Source organism: Lemur catta, chromosome 13, assembly GCF_020740605.2.
Source record: "Lemur catta isolate mLemCat1 chromosome 13, mLemCat1.pri, whole genome shotgun sequence".
In the NCBI taxonomy this organism is placed as follows: Eukaryota; Metazoa; Chordata; class Mammalia; order Primates; family Lemuridae; genus Lemur; species Lemur catta.
This window is the reverse complement of record NC_059140.1, coordinates 81,511,575-81,530,306: the sequence shown is the minus strand read 5'-3', so window position 1 is coordinate 81,530,306 and position 18,732 is coordinate 81,511,575. Positions and strand designations below refer to the sequence as shown.

General features: G+C 45.2%; 1 protein-coding gene across 1 annotated transcript in view; it reads left to right on the top strand.

Moving 5' to 3' along the window:
- Positions 1-18,732, top strand: part of MPHOSPH8 (M-phase phosphoprotein 8) — a 33,723-nt gene that overhangs the window by 11,202 nt on the left and 3,789 nt on the right. Inside the window, exons 4-11 of the mRNA XM_045567708.1 lie at positions 263-362; positions 2,915-3,172; positions 6,071-6,196; positions 6,273-6,361; positions 8,203-8,343; positions 9,213-9,299; positions 12,725-12,879; positions 16,402-16,556. Coding sequence (XP_045423664.1) covers positions 263-362; positions 2,915-3,172; positions 6,071-6,196; positions 6,273-6,361; positions 8,203-8,343; positions 9,213-9,299; positions 12,725-12,879; positions 16,402-16,556 — 1,111 coding nt within the window. The remainder of the gene's footprint in view (positions 1-262; positions 363-2,914; positions 3,173-6,070; positions 6,197-6,272; positions 6,362-8,202; positions 8,344-9,212; positions 9,300-12,724; positions 12,880-16,401; positions 16,557-18,732) is intronic.

The following is an 18,732-nucleotide window of genomic DNA, read 5'->3' as shown; positions in this document are numbered from 1 at the left end:
TTTTGGGAATTTATAGTATGTTATTTTTAATAATAAAATTTTGAATAGGTAAACCGGTGTTAGGTTTTGAATTTGATATTTTATAAATTATTATATGGTTGATTAAGGAGGCAGTTTATGTGAAAAGGATTTAATGATCAGTTACATGCAGCATACAAAGGCAGTCACTGAAGTGAGGAACCTATATTTTCCAGTTTTCAAATATACAGTGTTAGCTCTTTATCCATTCTTGTTTTGGGTTTTATATGTTTGTTTTCCTCAGGAGAAAGAGACCAAAAAAAATGAACCCAAAGAAAAATACCAGAAAAGGCATGATTCAGACAAGGAAGAAAAAGGCCGAAAAGAGCCGAGGGGATTAAAGAGTGAGTATAAATACAAACATGTTACATTTGCACCGCCATCCTCCTACAAAGAACTTAATTGAGTATGAAAGCATTTGCATTTCTAACATGGAATGTTATAGAAAATTTCATTGACTGGGAAATTTAGAGTTGCATGCTATTTTTGATTAACCATATACCTAAGTTTATTATATAACAATTTATATAATTTTTTCTTTCTGTTCACTTTGTTTTTCCTCCTTTTCAGTATTGTGAGGGAGTAGGTTAGAGTTACCAATAGAAGAAATTAGTTGTGGCTGAAAAATCAATGTGTCCTTTATAGTGGATGCTAAATAAAACAGCTTTTTTTTAAGTATTAGGTTATTAAGTATGAAATGTCCAATTTACTTTGATGGTATCTTTGACATTTCACTTTCACACGTCTTGTTTTATTTTTATTGTGAAAGTACATTCTCAGTCTTTCATACACATGGTTTGGCTTGTGATTATCTTTCAAGTTTTTTGTTAGAGCAATTTTTGTGAAACCATGGATAAGTCAAAAATTTGTGATATTTTCGAATATGAGTTCTGTCGTGGAACCAGTGCTGTGCAGACACCTCAAAACATCAACAAAGTGTTGGGAAGGATGTGGCTAATGAACACACAGTATTTAGATGGTTTGAGAAGGTTCATTCTGGTGATTTTAATCTTGAAAATGAGCCATTTGGACAACCTGAGACCAAGATGTATAATGATGAGCTGAAAGCTGTAGTGGAAGTGAATCCATCTCAACCTTTGCTTGAATTGGCAGCAAGGTTTGACATTACTATTCTGACAACATTGGATCATTTGAAACACATGGGCAAGGCAAAGAAGCTGGATAGATGGTTCCGCAAGAATTAAACGAGCATCAGAAGAGAAATCGTCCCAGCTTGCCTTTCTCTGCTGTCACGTCATAAGGAGAACCGTCTCCACACCATATTGTTACATGTGATGAAAAATGGATTCTTTTTGACAATTGCAAGGATTCAGCACATGGGTGGATAAAGATGAAGTGTTGAAACACAATCCAAAACCAAATATTCATCAAAAAAAGCTAATGCTGTGTGTTTGGTGGTCCAGCGCTGGTATTAGCCACTACAGCTTCATGAAACCTGGTCAGTCCATTCGGATGTCTACTGCAACCAATTTGACAAAATGATGAGGATGTTTGCGATTAAGCAATTGGTCAGTAGAGACAGGCCAGTCCTCTTGTAACAATGCTTGACCACAAGTCGCACAAACAATGCTGCTCAAACTACAGAAGCTGGACTGGGAAACTCTCTGTCTTCTCCCGTATTCACCTGTCTTGCACCAACTGACTACCACTTCTTCCAGGCTTTCAACCACTTACAAGGAAAAATATTCAATTCTCAATAAGCTGTGGAAAACGCCTTTCTCAATTTCATTGCCACTTGCTCTCCAGGTTTCTTTGTTGCTGGCATAAACAAGCTACCGTTAAGATGGCAAAACTCTGTTGACAGTTTAGGTGCATATTCTGATTAACTGTACTGCTTCTTGTTTGAGATAAATTAAACTTTTAATTTGAAATTGGACATTTCATATTCAATAACCTAATATATTCAATATTTAACTCTCATTTGTATAAACGTAATACCGAATACACATTTTGCATTACTTCAAGATATATCATAATTGGGTTTCCATAATACATATCAATACTGGGACAAGTACTTTGTAAAGGAAAAAATCACCACTAATGTGTTTGAATAAGCCCTAGCAGGTAAGTATTTTAGTTTATGTACCAAAACTCCTTGGAACACATGTTTTCTTGGAAGCAGTGATTCTAGGATAAGAGATGGGTAATTTTCTCTGCGTTTTCTCCAAAGCTACGTGTAACTGAAGTAGTATAAAAAGTGGATTTTGCTGTACGCCCAGGCTGAGGCTCAGCGTAGCAGCAGGTAAGTGAAACTAGGAAGGAGCAGCGGCTGTTTCAGTGGGTCGCACATGAAGTGACTGGCCTGTCTCCTGTCGTACCCAGTGGTTATGGGAGTTCTTCCTAATTTTGTTCTCTTCTTTTTAGGGTTACTTCTCAGGTCTGGAGCTTTGCCAGTTTTCTTCCCACTTTTATCTTGAGTTGAAAGCTGGTCACGTCACGTCCAGTTTTCCTGGGTGCATGGCCTGCAGCCTGCCGTGGCCCCGCTCACCAGCAGAAACTGTTTTGCCACAGGCTTGGAGATCCAGCTGGAGATAGTCCGGTGCCTTTAGCGGTAGGAGAGGTGACAGTGTGAGCAGGGTCGCTCTGAGGCTCGCTGCTGTCATTGAGCCGCAGTCACACCTGGAGGCGAGTGGGTCAGAACACTGCCCCTAGCCGTTCACTCGGGATGTCCTCTGTAGATACGGAGCAGCCAACAGAAAGATCAGTGGAAATGATTGTGGCTTCGATAGTAAATCTGACTGTGCTTTATGACCAAGGCAGATGTTAGTGAAAATAAAGAAAATATCTGTTTTTTTAAACATTAACCTAGATTTTCTTTCAATTACAACAGACATTTGTGACTCATACTTACCATCAATTTTAATTTTTTCACTAGCACTTAAGGAAATCAGAAATGCATTTGACTTATTTAAATTAACTCCAGAAGAAAAAAATGATGTTCCTGATAGTAACCGGAAACGAGAAGAAATACCACTGGACTGCAAAACCACAGAAGATCACAAAACCAAGGAAAGCAAGGAGTTACTTAAAGAAAGGAGAAGTACAAGAGACGAAACGGATACTTGGGCATACATTGCTGCAGAAGGTGACCAGGAGGTTTTGGACAGTCTGTACCAAATGGATGAGAATGCGGGTGGGTTTGTTTGGAATCACTTTGCAGAATTTTTTCAGGGTATTGCACCATAGTATTTCAGTCTGCTCTTCACTGTAATTCTGATCTTGATCAGAAATAATGGAGTAGAAGATTTTATGTGATTGCCTGCATATTGAAGACTTGGGTCATTCTGTGACTTCTAAATGGGTCAAACCACTTTTTCTGAGTTCCTATAATGAATGTCTCAGCACATTTAGAAATTATAAAGATTTCTGATTTTCTACCTTACCTGCTCTTGCCTGGTGGCCTGATTGTATATCTTCTTGGATTTCTTTCAGAAAATTATCAAATACAAACTTACTTGTATTCCTTATTTTTTTCTTTTCTTTCTTTATTTTTTTTAAACACCTTGTCTCCTATAGTGTTGCCTCAGAGACTTACTTGTATTCTGCCCTTACAATTTTGCAGTAAATAACACTAAAGATATATGATAAATGCTGTCCTAGGGACACGGATTGGTTGAGAAGAAGGGGAGGATCTTGTATAGAATACGGAGGACAACAGCTATGGGGATGAGTGAAAACAGTAAACATGTATGTTCATAACTAGGACTAAATAGATAAGAGATTACTCTGATAAAACTTTGTATAATTTATGAATCTTGAGGAATAGTTTAAGAGAATTTTTTAAATTGAAAGTATATGACAGGCTGGTCTGGCAGACCCTTTTACTGCAAAACAACTAAATCCTAGATACGTAGGTAAAATGTGCTTTTGGATGCATTGCTGAGTTTGCAGGAAATTGGGATAATTTCTAAGAACAGAGGGTGAGGAGGAGGAGGAGGAGGAAGTCGGTTGCCCAGAGGGCAGATGCTGGTTAGCAGCACTGCTATTGGAGGCCAAGCAATGAAGAATAGATATAGTAGGAACATCAGTAATGGCAGAAGTTGGTTCTTGAAAAGACTGATAAAACAGACAAGCCCGTGACACGGTTGAGGGAAAAAAAGAATGAAGGCTTAAACAATATTTTAAATGATAAAAGATACATGATTACAGATTGCACACAGCTGGGCCAGAGTGGCAGCTCAAGGGCTACGCTTTTTTCCCTATGACATCAGCTCTCAGAGTTAGCAAAGAGAGGTATTTGAGTTGAGGGCTTTGGAAAAAAGTTACTTCATTTATTGTATATCTTTTACAAACTTCATTTCCATGACAAGGTTATCTGCCTAACATCATCTGTGTAGCTTGAAGAATTGGTTTTATGTGAAAATCCTTTAACTCTTACCATCAAATGTTTCTGGCTTTTATTTTTTGAAATACCATAGAGCCGGCCAGGCGCAGTGGCTCACACCTATAATCCTAGCACTCTGGGAGGCCAAGGCAGGAGGATCGCTTGAGGTCAGGAGTTCGAGACCAGCCTGAGCAAGAGCGAGACCCCGTCTCTACTAAAAATAGAAAGAAATTATCTGGACAACTAAAAATATACATAGAAAAGATTAGCCGGGCATGGTTGGCACATGCATGTAGTCCCAGCTACTCGGGAGGCTGAGGCAGGAGGATTGCTCGAGCCCAGGAGTTTGAGGTTGCTGTGAGCTAGGCTGACACCACAGCATTCTAGCCTGGGCAACAGAGTGAGACTCTGTCTCTAAGAAAAAGAAATAGCATAGAGCCATTTTGGATCTCCCACATGAACGATGCTGAGGTCTTAGTGATTTATTGCAATGGTAATGAGTGAGAGGACATGGCCACCCCCAGTGTTACTGCACCTGTGGGTCCCCAGACCAGGGAAGAGGCTAGCAGAGCTTCTTGGTGAGTGGGGTGTGGGAACAGGGGCTTCCGGGAGGGAGGGGCTCCAGCGAGTCTGGAACGATGACTTCCATTTACATGCTGGTCTCCTTCACACATTGGGAATTACATTACTTGTGGAAATGGTTGGCAGCAATGTATATCCAAGAAGAATGGCCACAGAAAGAAGTCACGTAGAATTACTCACCTTTCTTCTTACTGAATCCTGTGGTTTCTGCTTCCTTGAGCTACTCAGTCCTGCACTTAAAATTCATCTTTCACTATTTTTCAGTTACAGGTTACCTTTGGAGCACCATGGTATTTAAATGTGGATAGTTTGTATTACTTCCCAAAGAAATGAGGAATTTTATCAATTAAAGAAAAGACTTAATGACTTATGTTAAAAGTGAGCATGGTGGCTCACACCTGTAATCCCGGTGACTGAGGAGGCTGAGACGGGAAGATTGCTTGAGGCTACGAGTTTGAGACCAGCCTGGGCAACATAGCAAGACCCCGTCTCAAAAAAAAAAAAAGAAACTAAAACATTTAGCTGGGTCTAGTGGTACATACCTGTAATCCCAGCTACTCACAAGTCTGAGGCAGGAGGATCCCTTGAGCCCAGGAATTCGGGGCTGTAGTAAGCTATGGTCCAGCCACTGCATTCCACTCTGGGCAAAGAGTGAGGCCCTATCTCTTTTTTTTGAGACAGAGTTTCACTTTGTTGCCCAGGCTAGAGTGCCGTGACGTCAGCCTTGCTCACAGCAACCTCAGACTCCTGGGCTCAGGCAATCCTCATGCCTCAGCCTCCCGAATAGCTGGGACTACAGGCATGCAACACCATGCCCGGCTAATTTTTCTATATATATTTTTAGCTGTCTCTATAATTTTTTTCTATGTTTAGTAGAGACGGGATCTCGCTCTTGCTCAGGCTGGTCTCGAACTCCTGAGCTCAAACGATCTACCCGCCTCGGCCTCCCAGAGTGCTAGGATTACAGGCGTGAGCCACCGCGCCCGGTCGAGACCCTATCTCTTTTGGAAAAAAAAAAAAGTATGCATAAGGTATTGGTTAAGACACTACAACTTAAGTAAATAGTATTGTGGTTTTTTTATACTTGAGAAAAATGTCTGTTAATAAGGCTTTTGTGTGTTCCAGATGGCCGGCAACATATTTTGAGTTTGGGCATGGACTTGCAGTTGGAATGGATGAAATTAGAAGATTTTCAAAAGCATCTTGATGGGGAAGATGAGAATTTTGCTACAGCTGATGCAATTCCAAGTAGTGAGTAGTTTTGGAATTGTAGAAATCCCTTTCACAAATGTATACATACAGCCTAATTTGTCTTTCTTCATTTTAGATTTGTTGAGGGATGCTGTGAAAAATGGGGATTATGTTACTGTAAAGGTTGCACTTAATTCAAATGAAGAATATAACCTGGACCAAGAGGTAATATGTTTTTGAAAAAAATCTCATGAAAAGAAGTTGGAAAGTAGCTCTTTTAAAAGAATTCAATTTGATTTTTCATTTATTTTATAAAGGTAATATGTGGTCACTGTGCAAAATTCAAATGTAGAACTCTGTAAATGTGCAGTTATAGTCCCTGTAATTCCAGACTCCTCCCAGATGACCATTTGGTTTGGTTATGAGCTGGCTGGTTTTGTCTATGATCTTCCTTCTGCGACTTTGAGGAGTGTAAAATGACTCCCATTCTCATGTGGCCTGTTGTGTTCTTTGATAGTTGCCCATTTGTAGCAATTGCCCATCTTTCTGTTGTTGCTGGGGATTATTCATCTTGATGTATGTGGGTTTTTTTATATGGAAGCACATTAATCCTTCTGGTTTTTAAGTTTTGTGTTTTGGTTCTTGTACTGCTTAGAAGATTTTTCTATTTTCTCCTTTGGTTGTGGATTTTTTAGGTTTAATCCTTTGGGATTATAGTTCAAAAAATTTATTGGGGTTTTGATTAAAATTGCATGAAATATATAGATTAATTTGAGCATTGACACTTTTATTTACATTTGAGTCTCTTCCATCTAGGAACATGATAACTCTATACATTCATTCAGCTCTTTTTTTTTTTTTGAGACAGTCTCACTCTGTCGCTCCAGCTAGAGTGCAGTGGTGTCATTGTAGCTCACTCTAACCTTCAACTCCCTGGGCTAAAGTGATCCTTTTGCCTCAGCCTCCTGAGTAGCTGGGACTACAGGCATGCGCCACCACAGCTGGCTAATTTTTCTATTTTTGGTAGAGATGGGTTTGCTCTTGCTCAGGCTGGTCTCGAACTCCTGAGCTCAAGCAGTTCTCCCGCCTCGGCCTCCCAGAGTGCTAGGGTTACAGCCCACCGTCCCACCCCCCATTCAGCCTATTCTTTGCCCTTAAGCAAAGTTCTGTGGATCATTTCCTTTGTGGTAGTCTTGCACATTTCTTTTAGATATATTTCTACAAGTTTTGTAATGTTTTGTTACCTTACTATGGTCATTAGAGTCCTTTTTCACTCAGAGTTTGTTTTCTAACTGCTGCTTATAGATGTTGAAGCTACTGATATCTCTGTGCGTGTGTATGTATGTGTGTGTCCAGTCAATTAATGAAATTCTCTTACTCTTAATTTTTAAGTTACTGTCTTTGGATTTTCTAGGTAGAGAACCATCTGCCCCCAAATAATCCACTGATCATTTTCTATCATGCAAACTGTTGATGTGCCATTAGGATTTAATACAGGCATTCCTCAGAGATATTGCTGGTCGGTTCCAGACCCCTGCAGTAAAGCAAGTCTGGTAAAGCAAACACAAAGTTTTTGGTTTCCCAGTGAATACAAAATTAGGTTGATACAACACTACAGACCTTATTAAATGTGCAGTAGCATTATGTCTGAAAAAACAATGTACATGCCTTCATTAAAAAATACTGCTAAGACATGCTGGCATGGAGACAGGAAGTGGGCACATGCCGTCGGAGAAACGGTGCCAACAGACTTGCTCAGTGAAAGGTTACTACAAACCTTCAGTGTGTAAAAATGCAGAATCTCTGAAATGCAGTAAAGCAAAGTGCAATGAAACAAGGTATGCCTGTATAGGAAAGTTGTACAATTTTATGGTAACAGTTATATGTGAAAAAAAAATCTAAAGTTACAGTTTCTGATTTTTAGGATATTTTAGTGAAAGACCTAAGATGCTTAAATCAACGCGATTTAGTGACTTCACATTGAAACATGTTAGGTGAAAAGACATGGCTCTCGAATTGTTCTGGTTAAAGATGAACAATTTTTTTATTTCACAAAACCAACACAGGATGCCAGCGGGATGACACTGGTGATGCTCGCTGCGGCAGGAGGACAGGATGACCTCCTGCGACTCCTCATCACTAAAGGTGCCAAAGTGAACGGCCGGCAGAAGAACGGGACCACTGCCCTTATTCACGCTGCTGAGAAGGTCGGTGTGAGGGTTTTGGTGGGAATTCCTGCCGGTGGACTAAGAGTCTGCCTCTGTAGTGCGATGTAGCAGCCATACGGTCACGTAACTTTGTTACTTCATGTTTCAGTTGATTTGTGACTTCTAATGAATAGATTTTTTAATCATCAGTAGTACTTTGTAATCAAATTTTCAAAATAATGATTTATCTCGTTGGGAGTAATTTATGTTGAATTAAAGCACTCTGATTAGGCCGGGCATGGCAGCCCACACCTGTTACCCTAGCACTCTGGGAGGCCGAGGCGGGAGGATTGCTTGAGGTCAGGAGTTCGAGACCAGCCTGAGCAAGACCAAGACCCCTGTCTATACCAAAAATAGAAAAATTAGCCAGGTGTGGTGGCATATGCCTGTAGTCCCAGCTACTCGGGAGGCTGAGGCAGGAGGATCACTTGAGCCCAAGAGTTGGAGGCTGCAGTGAGCTGTGATGATGCCACTGCACTCCAGCCCGGGCAACAGAGTGAAACTGTGTCTTGAAAAAAATAAAGTACTCTGATTAAAATTCTAATATTGATTTTAGTCTTAGATAATGTTAAAAGTCTTTTCCAACTGAAATGAAGTATTCCTTTTGGTTAATAATTGGATTTAAATGTCCCCATGTATCGTCCTTGGAAGGACTTACATGCAGAGGTTCTCCTGTACAAGGCCTGGGTCCCGCTTCAGGCAGCCGCGCACAGGTGCCCGGGGCAGGTCCAGCCCCAGGCGCAGGCCGGCTGCCCGCTTGCAGTAGAGTCTGCTGAGTATTTTTCCTGATGAATAAAAATTTCAACACATATAAAAAAAGTCTTTTAAAGAATTTTTGATGTCAGATCACTTTTTTTCTTTTTTTATAGAACTTTCTAACCACAGTGGCCATCCTTTTGGAAGCGGGAGCTTTCGTGAATGTCCAGCAGAGCAACGGCGAGACGGCGCTGATGAAGGTAGATCCCTGCCGCAGGGCAGGTATTGCTGTTGGCGCCGGCGCTGCCAGACCCGGTGCTGCGGCTGGGAATAGCCTGGGGAGGAGACGGCCCCGGACCCAGCAGCTCACGGAGGAGAGGAGTGGGCCAGCGAGGCGGGAGGGGAGAGCGGTGTGGCAGTGGTGGGACTGCAGCAAGCTCAGGGAGCCGCAGGGTCACAGGGGTGCTCCCGAGCTCAGGCCTGGGGACCTCCCTGAGCCTTAGTGTAGACGGGGCAGGCTCCGGGCTGTGTCCTGGAAGGCAGCACAGGTCTGCAGGGAGCGGGAGCTGGGAGGAGGCCACTGCAGCCCTGGCAGGGGCGGAGGCTGGGAGTGGGACAGAGCCCGCTCAGTGTGTTCCGTATTATTTTGGTGAATTGTATTATTTTGGTGAATTCGTCTCCTCGGCCTCAGGCGCTTCCTGTGTTTTAGAGTTGAGGTTTGCAGATGCCTTTGAGTGGAAGACTTGGAGGCCCCCAGCTTGCCCCACACACCTTATTATTATCCCTCCCTGTTGAGCCGTTTGAGTTTGCCTTAGGGGCCCCAGCCCAGTCTGGCCCCTTCTTCTGTGGCAGTTGCAGGTTCCTGGCCCGAGATGTCAGTAGCACATGGCAGGGCCTACGGCCAGCTGGGGGTGACTGTGTCTTGCCGGGCCTGGGACGTGGCTTTATGTAAGCCAAGCAGGGACTCGCCTGCAGTCCCCGTCTCTGGCTCCCGTCACAAGTGAAGGCACGCGGTGCACGACAAGCAAAGGGCGCTGCCTGTCTTGTCCCTTCTGTCACACGAGGCTTAATTAAGCTTTGCTGTCTGCTCTGTGTTTCTCTTTCATGCTCGGTTTGTGGAAATGTTTGCTTTGTTTAGGAGCCTGGACTTTGAGACTTGACTTTCCCTTTACGTGTTTGTGTCATTGCTGCATGTTTAGAGCAGAGGTGGCTTCTCAGAGCATCGTCTTAGCAGTGACGGGTGTGACCGGTGCGCTGTGAACAGCAGGCACCGCGGTGCCTTCTGGAGCGTGGGGGAGGGAGAACGGAAGCTCCTGGTGGCTGAGGAGCTGGGCTCATCCTGAGGGCGGCTGGAAGAACTGTGGGGTTCAAGCTGGAGGAAGATATAATCGGATTACAGTGTTTTTCATTTGTTTTAATGGTCTTAGTCCAGTAGGGACAATGGATCGCAGAGAAAGGCAATTTGCAGACGTGGAGGGTCCGCAAATGACAGGACGTGGTAGTAGCACTTGCCCAGGTAGTGACAGAAGGGATTAAGTGGGTGGATTCACCAGCTTGGTAGGAGGTAGAATTCACGGAACTTGTGACTACAGACGACACCTGGTCATCGTGTTTTCCGAGTTGGGATGCAGGCAGCACAGGGGCAGGACAGTTGAGCTGTTGAGGCGTTGCCTTTGTGCCAGAAATGCTCCGAAGCCGTTTCACGCAGGAAACGCAAGCTCAGGAGTGAGGTTTGGGCTGGAGATTCAGATTTGGAGTTGTCCAGCGAGGTGACAGTATAGCCATTGGTTGAGTAGGTCACCTGTCAAGAATTGACAGGAAGGAGAGGCCAGAGAGGGAAGGAGGCTGTGTGGCAAAGACCAGAGAAAGATGAAGATGGGGGGCGGGGGGGTCTCGAGCCAAGGGGAGAAGGTGGCTCACAGGGCCCAGGCGGAAGAGTGCCTGGGAGCCCGCGACGCGGGCTGGGGCCCCGCCAGGGGCGTGTGCCGAGTTGGCAGTGGAGGTGTAGGACGTGCCGTGAGGGCTGGCGCTCAGCAGCCCTGACTGGGCAGAGGCCATGCCTGGAAAGGGGAGGTGTCCTGTCCTCTCTGAGAGGAGACTTGGAGCTTATTTAACTGGTGTCTAGTTTAGACAGGCGGCCAGGCACGGTGGCTCTCACCTGTAATCCCAGCACTGTGGGAGGCTGAGGTGGGAAGATCACTTGAGGCCAGGAGTTCAAGACCTGCCTGAATGACATAGTGAGACCCCGTCTCTACAAAAAGCAGAAAAATGAGCCGGGCACCGTGGTGCATGCCTACAGTCCCAGCTACTCAGGAGGCTGAGGCGGGAGGATCGCTTGAGGCCAGGAGTTCAAGACCAGCCTGGGCAACATAGCAAGACCCCATCTCTACAAAAAATAAGAAAAAATGAGCTAGGCACAGTGGTGTGTATCTGCAATCCTAGCTACTCGGGAGGCTGAGGTGGGAGGATCACTTGAGCCCAGGAGTGGAGGCTGCAGTGAGCTATGATGAGGCCACTGCACTCTAGCTGGGGTGACAGAGTGGTAAGACCTTGTCTCAGGAAAAAAAAAAAAACGTAGATGGGCTGCCCGTACCTACAATTAGCTTTATTTAGTTAGGTACCCATTCCTGAAAAGCAGTATTTTAATTGCTTAGAAGATGTATAATGGTATATTAAGTTTTACTGAATTTTAGAATTAGAAGAGATAAACATAGAGATTTCAGAAATTAAAATAAAAAACCTTTTCATGTGAAATTGGTCCTCACCAGTGGGGATGCAGATAACTGCCCTCGCCCATTGGTGTTGGGGCCCAGCAGGGGTTGTCCCCCTGCTGTGGTGTGGGTTGGTTGTCTTGGGCCTGTCCTGGGCACTGCAGGGTGTTTCCCAGTGTCCCCAACTGCCATACTGGCCACCAGTGGCACCCCCACCGTAGTCTGATACAGAAGTGTCCCCGGTGAGGAGCCCTGGGTGACGCCTCGCGGAGGGCAGTGCAGCTCCGTCCCCAGGGACTCAGCTGTGCGCGGAGCCTGCTCGGCAGAGTGGCCCCAAGGGGAGGCCTGGCCTTGGCCCTCCAGTGTCCTCCCCCCAGTGTGGTGACACACAGGGAGCGTGGTCCCCTTTTAACAAATGGAAACTCACTTACCTGAAGGCACGTGGCTGGTGAGGGACAGAGGGAGAGAACCCGTGCCCCAGGTGTGTTTTCTCCAGAAGTGGTCTCCAGACCGTGTCACAGCTCCGTGTCAGACTGGCAAATGCGGAATCCTGCCTGTGCTCAGGTAGCCTCTGTCACAGCAGCAGCTGGGGACAGTTTGAGCTGCCCTGCGAGCCAGAGAGCTGCACGTCAGAGATTCTTGAGAAAAGCCCTGACGCTGAGGGCGGCTGCTCGGTCCTCTGTCGAGCGCTGGCTCGAGGGGCCGTGGAGCGGGGCCTGGTGTCTGCTCGTTTCCTGAAGAGTCGGTGAGGACGGGGACTGAACGTGGCTCACGCTCGTGTGCTGTCGCCGAGCGTCTGCAGCGCCGCACGGCCACCGGCACCGGCCGGGCCTGGCCCAGGTGCTCTCAGCGTCTCCATCGCCCTTCGCCCTCTTCACGGAGAGCTGCCAGGCACGCCCGCAGAGAGGGACCAGTGCCAGTTGGTAGTTACCGTGGTTTACAGTTAAGTAATTATTACTTTTTTCCTGACCTAGGCCTGTAAGAGGGGAAATTCGGACATCGTACGACTTGTAATTGAATGTGGAGCTGACTGCAATATTTTGTCAAAGCACCAAAACAGTGCCCTGCACTTTGCAAAGCAGTGTAACAATGTGCTCGTGTACGACTTGCTGAAGAGCCATTTAGAGACGTAAGTGGCAAGTGACCCTGCCGTGGCGAAGTCACAAAGTATACTGTTCATTTGGATACATCAAAATTGGAACAGCTCAGAAAAAGATTAAGTACAAGTCCTGATTGGTTTCTGTTTCCATTAGATTATGAATTTAATAAGTGGTATATGAATTATTTTTCTGCAAGTTATTGGAGTCTTAGACAATTTCACACTTAACACTGGCATATCAGGGAATATCTCCTTAAAATCTTAAGTATGCTCTTAATTTGGCTAGCAAACATTTCCTTAAAACCCTTTAAACTTGGCTGGGCTCGGTGGCTCACGCCTGTAATCCTAGCACTCTGGGAGGCCGAGGCGGGCGGATTGTTTGAGCTCAGGAGTTCGAGACCAGCCTGAGCAAGAGTGAGACCCCGTCTCTGCTAAAAATAGAAAGAAATTGTATGGACAGCTAAAAATATATATATAGAAAAAAATTAGCCGGGCATGGTGGCGCATGCCTGTAGTCCCAGCTACTCAGGAGGCTGAGGCAGGCGGATCGCTTGAGCCCAGGAGTTTGAGGTTGCTGTGAGCGAGGCTGACACCAAGGCATTCTAGCTTGGGCAACAAAGTGGGACTTTGTCTAAAAAAAAAAAAAAAAAAAAACCCTTTAAACTTTAGTTTCTTTCTAATAGACTATTTTTTACAGCAATTTTAGGTTCACAGCAAAATTGAGGAGAAGGTAGAGTTTTTTCAAAGGCCCTCCGTCCCCTCCACTGAGGTCCCCAGCAGAGGGGCATGCTGTTACTTACTGCCCGTGGCCCTGTGCTGACACACCGGTCACCACCCATAGTCCGTGGCTTCCGTGAGGGCTCGCGCTCTCTCGGCGTTACCTTCCGTGGGTTGGACAGATGCACGCTGACAAGTACCTTCTGTTACCGTTTCATACAGGAGAGTTTCACAGCTTTAGGAGTCCTCGGCCTTCCACCTGCTGGTCGTTCCCTCTCCCTAACCCCTGGTAACCACCACTCCTTTTACTGTCTCCATAGTTTTGCCTTTTCCAGAACAGTTGGAATCCAGTATTATTTGGCCTTATCAGATTGGCTTCTTTCGCTTAGCAATAGCATGTAAGGTTCCTTCCAGGCCTTCATAGCTCATTTCTTTTTAGCACTGACTAATATTCCATTGTTTGGATGTACCACGGTTTATCAAAGTTCATTCTTTTTCTTTTTCTTTTTCTTTTAATAGAGACAGAGTCTTGCTCTGTCTCCCAGGCTGGAGCACAGTGGTGAGATCAGAGCTCACTGTAGCCTTGAACTCCTGGGCTTAAGCAATCCTCCCACCTCAGCCTCCCAAGGAGCTGGGACTACAACGTGTGTGCCACCGTGCCCAGCTAATTTTTAAAATTTTTGTAAAGACAGGATGTCCCTAGTGTTGCCCAGCCAGGCTGGCCTTGAACCCCTGGCCTCAAGTGGTCCTCCTGCCTCAGCCTCCCAAAGTGCTGGGGTCACAGGTGTGAGCCACCATACCCAGCAAGTTCATTCTTTGACAAATGAATTCTAAATTTTATTGTAGCTTCATACTTCATAATTTTTTATCACTTAAAAATTCTCTTGGTGTACACCTGGAAGCAGAGTGTGGAATGATGGACAGTGGAGACTCGGAGGGGTGGGATGGGCTGTATGGTGGGAGGTTGCTTGGTGGGTACAGTAGGTGGCTCCGTGGTGTACGTGCTGAAGGCTTGGCTCCACCACAGTGCAGTCTGTCAGTGCAGCAAACTGCACTCACACCATCCCGTGAATGTATAGAAATAAAAAATAAATGGGGAAGAAAATAATTCTTTTCTCAGCACACATCAGGAACTCTACAGACAGTAGCCAACTCAAGTAAGGTGCTTATGTTTCACCTAAAGGGGTCCTGGGGTGGGCAGCCCTGGGCAGGAGTAGCCACTCGTGTCTCCTGGTCCGCTACACTTAGAAATGACTTGTATCGTCATGCCCTCAAGATGGTTACTCCAACTCCAGGCTTAAGGTCTACATTCTAAAGAGAAAGTAAGGTAAATTTCAGTTGAGACAAAAAAGGTGCATACCTGCTCTGTCCTGACAGCCTTTGCTGGGAGCCTCGCCGGACCGGTGGCTTGTCCGGGCCTCCCCAGCAGGCCCAGTGTGTGCCAGGCCGTTTCCGGCTGCAGGGAAACCTGGGGAGCCAGCAGGTAGGATGACCCCCTTTCCTGTGTGCCCAGGACTGAGGGGTTCTCATTTCTGGTTTTCCATCTATTCATTAGACAAATATGGGGTTTTTGGTATAAATTTGTGGGGCATAATTTTGTGGCATTGATATATTGCATAGTGGTGAAGTCAGGGTTTTTAGTGTATGCATCCCTGGAGTGACGTACACCACGCTAATTAAGCAATTTCTTATCACCCACCCCCAGCTCTTCCAAGTCTCCGTCGTCTGTCAGTCCACACTCTGCTTCCATGTGGACACGATTACATGCCGTATTTGTCTCACTGTGTCTGCGTCGTTTCAGTTAAGATAACGGCCTCCAGCTCCATCCACGTTGTGCAGAAGACAGGATTCTGCTCTTTTATAGCTCAGTGGTATTCCGTTGTGTATATACGCCACATTCTCTTTCCCTTCCCCCCGATGGACACTTAGGTAAATGTGGGAGTGCAGGTCTCTGTCCTACCGTGAACAAGTCTGTCTTGAGTACACTCTGTGCCAGGCACTGTTCTGAAGCTCAGGGACGTGGAAGTAGCAGGTGGGGAAAAAGACTTGACCCCAGCTCCAGGGAGACAAGAGATAGCGCTCGGCCGGCCGCGTGCCCAGAGCTGAAGAGGAGTCGAGTCGGGGGGAGGGTGGGGGGTGGGCATGGGCAGGGCTGCGGCTCTTTTTTTTTTATAAAGGTTGACCTGGAAAGGCCTCGCTGGCATTCCACAGTATACGGCTTGTGGGTCTCTTTCTACATTGTCAACCTGAAATAACAGAAAGGGTCAGAATCCAGTTTTAAAAGGTTTATTCAAGCAGAAAGCTGGGAATGGCCATTTGGAAAACACAGACTCCATAGAAATGGGGCCAGTGTCCCAAACTTTTAGTGAAGTTCATGTTTATGTAGACAGAAAACAAGTTTGGTAGGATTGTAACATTTTTTATTTTATGAGTTACAACAATTTAATTAGTTACAGTTTGTTTTTTTTCTTTTCCATATGGCTTGTTTTCATTTTCTTTCCAGTTTAAAAGAGTGTATTTAACATTCAATCTTAAGACAGTGTGCTAGTCACGCCGTCTCCGTGTGAGAACGGTGAGAGGGGGTTCATCCGTGGTGAAGATCGGCAGTGCAGAGGGGGGGTCTTCCCTGTGCCCTGGAGTCACTGGCAGCGCCGTGAGGAAGGCGGCCGGTCTACCGCCGGAGGAGCCCGGGTTACAGCCGGCGGCCGCGGACCTCAGGCCCACAACCACATTACTTCAAGGCTCAAAATAATTAAAAGCCCCAACAGCTTAAATTTTACATTACTTATTTTCACAGCATTAATATTAACAATTCTTACTATCCTTTTTTCCTAGACTTTCAAGAGTAGCGGAAGAAACAATAAAGGATTACTTTGAAGCTCGTCTTGTTCTACTAGAACCAGTCTTTCCAATAGCATGTCATCGACTCTGTGAGGGGCCAGATTTTTCAACAGATTTTAGTTACAAACCCCCACAGAACATTCCGGAAGGTAAGCATAAGCTGCTCTCAGTTTGAAGTGTGATACTATAAATATTAACTGATTTTTAGACAGAATCCTTTGAACAAAACCTTAAAGAAATTCCATTATGTGTAATTCTATGAAATAATAGCAGAGCTACTGTGACATAAGAGACCCAGCTAATGCCCCCATCCCATTGGGGACTCTGTAGGGTCTGCAGAGCGCTGTGTTAACACTGCTTTAAAAAGTGTGAAAGTTGGGTCTAAATAATTACACAAGTTTTTATTACATTTTATTCGAGCTTAGCTTCACAATTCTAAGCCTAGAATCTTTGTAACCCAGAATTTGGGTTATTATTACAGATAGTCTTTGCCCTTTTAAAAAGAAAAAAATTCTTCATAGCAGAGTGGGAAAGATGGAAACTTCAGTTCTCTTCCTAGCCTGTGCTTCCAGAGGCTTTCCGTCAGGTAGGACGATGACCATGGCCCGACCCTGGCCCTCTCTGGGACACAGTGCTGCACACACATGGAGGGGGTGACACTATCTCTGCCAGGAGGGAGGAAACTGGGCCTTTTTTTGTTGTTAGAAACGCCCACTCCCCATTTTAAAAATGGCATTAATAAACTTACTAGAGAAAATAGAGCACTACTGATTAAAGAGCACCACTTGTGACATCTTGGTGTTGAGTGAACTTGACATCGAAGACTCATCATTTGTAGTTTTGATGTTGATGTGAATGATGTGCTTTGCCGGGTGTGAGCGCCAGAGAGCACCAAGCTGGGCTGGGCCACCTAATGAGTCCATGAGATTGGCACAACTGGACCAGCTTAGGGTGAGAGTTTTCCCTGCACACGCACAACGTCTGCATCCACCAAGTTTTATTACTCATGTGAAGTCTCCAATCTAAGATGCTAGTAGACTTTCCTGGCCTTTGCTGCTCAGGATATGGTCTTTGCATGCAGCCAGGGGCTGGGGCCTAAGAATGTCAGTCTTCTCTTGGGCAAGATCTCAGGCAATTTGTAACCACATTAAAATTTAAATACACTGCTGTTGGCCTCTTGAGGGACTTTGGCTGCTAAGAACTGTAATCTTGTTTGTGAATGCATAGTTTGGCTGAAGACAAAGCTTCTATCAGAGTTTGCAATGAAACAGCTGTTAGCAAATTGCTTGTGTCATTTTAGATCTATGAAACTCAAGTATTGGTCAGACTGATGAACATCTCTCCCTTACATGTAACTCACTGTGGTTGACAGAAATAGAAACGTGATCCCCTGAGAGGACTGCCCTGCAGACCCCCTGAGCCTGCCAGGGCTGTGCACTGCTTTCCTCTGGGGATGGGGCGGGGACACTTGAGGAACACTAGGCTCTCCTGGACCCCCTACCTTGCATCCCATGTGCTGTTTCACAGTAGACCTGGCTGGGGGAAGGAGACAGAGACAAGACTGTCCCTACATTCAGGCCTTGTCTCCCCCTTGATTGGGGCTGGGGGTGTGTGCACAATAAGGCTAGAGGGCAAACTGTGTCCAACCTCAGCTTGAAAAGAGGCCCAACAGCCAGGGCCCCAGGTGCCCTTTTTTCCTGGTTCTTTGGGGTCTGGTAAAGTTTTCTCTTGTTTACTGGCCTAGAGCAATGCTGTATCATGTTAAAAATGGTTGGTGGGTTTCACAGGTCATACAGTTCATATACCTATTTTCTGTTTTATTACTAAAAGTATGGCTATTGTTGAAAAAAAATGTTATATATTTTTGATATTCAGTAAAAGTTTCACATCTCATGTTAGCATTTTTTTTCAAGTAAGATCTTTTGGTATTAATCAGAAAATTTGGAAAAGGCAAAACAATATGTGGAAAAAAATGGAAAACCAGTCAAAGGCATACCCAGATATAACCACTATAGAGTTGTCTGTGGGTTTGCTTCCAAGGACATGTACACACATTTGGCAGCAACTTTAAAATACTGCTTTTTAAAAAATTGTTTAACTTTAGAAAATCGTATTTAAGTCTTTTCCAGGAGCTATCGGTAGGGATTACTTTGGACAAAAAGTAAAAAGTGGCTAGGCGTGGTGCCTCACACCTATAGTCCCAGCTCCTCAGGCGAGGCCAAGGTGGGAGGATCACTTGAGCCTAGGAGTTCAAGGCTGCAGTGAGCTACGATCACATCTTCGCACTCCAGCCTGGGCAGCAGAACAAGACCCCCGTCTCACAAA